At 48.9% G+C, this 2234-nt stretch overlaps 1 protein-coding gene across 1 annotated transcript in view; it reads right to left on the bottom strand.

Annotated features, from left to right (window-relative positions):
* Window positions 1–402: 402 nt before the first annotated feature.
* The window catches only part of T265_10189 (hypothetical protein), a gene marked incomplete at both ends in the record, with an annotated part of 4315 nt that continues 2483 nt past the window's right edge, over window positions 403–2234 (bottom strand). Inside the window, one exon of the mRNA XM_009176486.1 lies at window positions 403–573. Within this exon, the coding sequence (XP_009174750.1) occupies window positions 403–573 (171 nt within the window). The remainder of the gene's footprint in view (window positions 574–2234) is intronic.

Raw genomic sequence — 2234 nt, 5'->3', positions numbered from 1 at the left:
TCATCGGTGTCTCCACAGCAATGGTCATCGGTGCGAACATCGGATAGGCAATGCTGAGGTACGCCAGATGGTCTTAGGAAGAAGGAACCCTCCCGTGATGGATGAATTGCTCACGCTTCATAGGCTGCGCTGGCTGGGACATGTAGTCCGCATGTCAGAAGACCGTCTGCCTCGCTGAGCTCGTTTCTCCCAGCCCTGTGCTGGATGGGAGCGACCGAGAGGTGGACAGGCAACGAAGTACAAAAACACTAACCAGTTAACTTAGTCGGGTGGGCAACTGCTGCCTCCCTGGATGGGAACTCCGGGGAATCAAATCACTAGTTGCTAATGACATTGGCGGAAATGACCCAATCGCAAAGTCCGTGGCCCTCATGCATCAAATCTATCGCCTTCAATGCGTAGCTACCCAATTTCCGAACAAACTGAGCATGCCTTCGCATCCAAGGTTTGGTTGTATGTTCCAGGTTCCCGTTTCCCGGTGATCGAAAGTGTAGCAGCTGCAACCAATGTGCATATGGCACACGGTTTATAGCTGATATTGTTTTTCAGCACATATCGAATCTTGGCTTTCCACTAAATTACAGTGAATGATTATTTCCACGAAAAGGTCGCTATCCTGGGCCATGGCGTCCCGAACACGTTACAGCTTGTCGTGGTGCCACTTATCTACCGATCGCTTCCACCAACCCGTACTGAGAGGTGCACATGGCTTCTTCCACCAGGATTTTCGACGAATAGGCAAATGGTTTCCTATTTCTCTAAGTACGGGATGGGTTCCTAAAGACCGAACCAGTTTTGATCTCAGGCACTAGAAGAAAACCAAAATCATTCTGTTTAGGCCATCATAAATGCGGGGAACTTCACGTATAAGGCAGTCTCCCGACAAGCGACTTTTCATATTCGTTCCTTCCCAGAGGGGACTAGATGATCCCATTATGTCTATCTTTTCAAGATGAGTTTCCACAGTTCGGTTAAATACTCTGCCATCTGAGCCATCTCCTGGCAAGCTTGTGGCGGAAATCCGGTTTCCAGCGTTCTCCTCGGTATCTGCCATCACTGCTCTCAGCGATTTACTTATCGTCGGCATTGCTCAAATAGTCCACGAGCGCCACAGAGGACTCCTCGAGAAACGCTGGGTTAGTTAAACATCGTCCCCCGTTGGTCGCTCGTCTTTGAATCATTGCCCAAAAATTAGACCTTTGACAGACAAGTTGCCACATACATCCGACCTTTTAGACGCATGTATCACAGGCGGCGAGTGAGGACTGCACATCCCATCAAGTGAAGTGCACACCCAACTAGTGTTCACGTTACATGTGGTGAACAGGGAGGTGTACTTCAGTCAGGCACTACTCAATGGTAGCGGACCTTTTCCGTTCAGGCGATGCTGGCCTAGTCTGACCAGTAACAAAACAGCCGTAATGGGGTTTCTTAATAAAATTGATAGTTTGCCTGTGTTTACGCCGGCGCTGGTCACAAATAGCCGATGGTTCCACTAAACACCATAACACGACGCGCTAGTGTTCGTATGAACCGCCGTTTCCGGCTAGGCACTCATCTTTGCTTGTTTTGGCTGCACCCGTACTGTGTACGTTCGCTTGCTTAAAGTGGTGCACCCTGTAGGACGTTCGTGAGTTCCATTAGTCTTATAAGTGGCATAAACAAGACAGTCGTCTTGGACGTTCGATATTGTCGGCTTTATGAAACATCCTGTCTATGGGAGCTGCGCAATCAAAGCGGTCGACATGCAGGCCCATTTCCGAGGCTTACTGGACAAGTTATTTGCGTCCGAGGTCAGTTCGTACGTACACCGAATCCGTACTAGAGGTATTATCAACCGAGTTATCAACGAGGATGTTGCGGTTCGCAATTTCGGCCTGGTTTAGACCCATGAGGAACGGAGAGGAGAGATGTCTTGACCACCATAAGTGGTCCCTCGGTTGCACGAGATTTAAGGGGGACCGCTGTTCAACTCGACACCGTCCTGTTGCTGGGCAATGATTACTTTCACTAAAGCGATTTCCGGTCCCTTGAGTACGCGCCGAGTCGAATCCTGTTGACTGGACGCCAACAAACTAACTCCCAATCGAATTTCCGAGAACCATAACATGTAAACAAATCAGATCTTGCGAGCATCATCCTCGGTCCCAGACACTATGAAAATGGCTGTTCTTCCATTTGCAAATCAGTCGTAGATTTGGTTTTGGCAAACCAATTCTTAATGTGGTGTCGAA

Source organism: Opisthorchis viverrini, assembly GCF_000715545.1.
Source record: "Opisthorchis viverrini unplaced genomic scaffold scaffold56, whole genome shotgun sequence".
NCBI lineage: Eukaryota > Metazoa > Platyhelminthes > Trematoda > Opisthorchiida > Opisthorchiidae > Opisthorchis > Opisthorchis viverrini.
The sequence above is the reverse complement of the archived record's forward strand: the minus strand, read 5'-3'. Positions and strand labels throughout refer to the sequence as shown.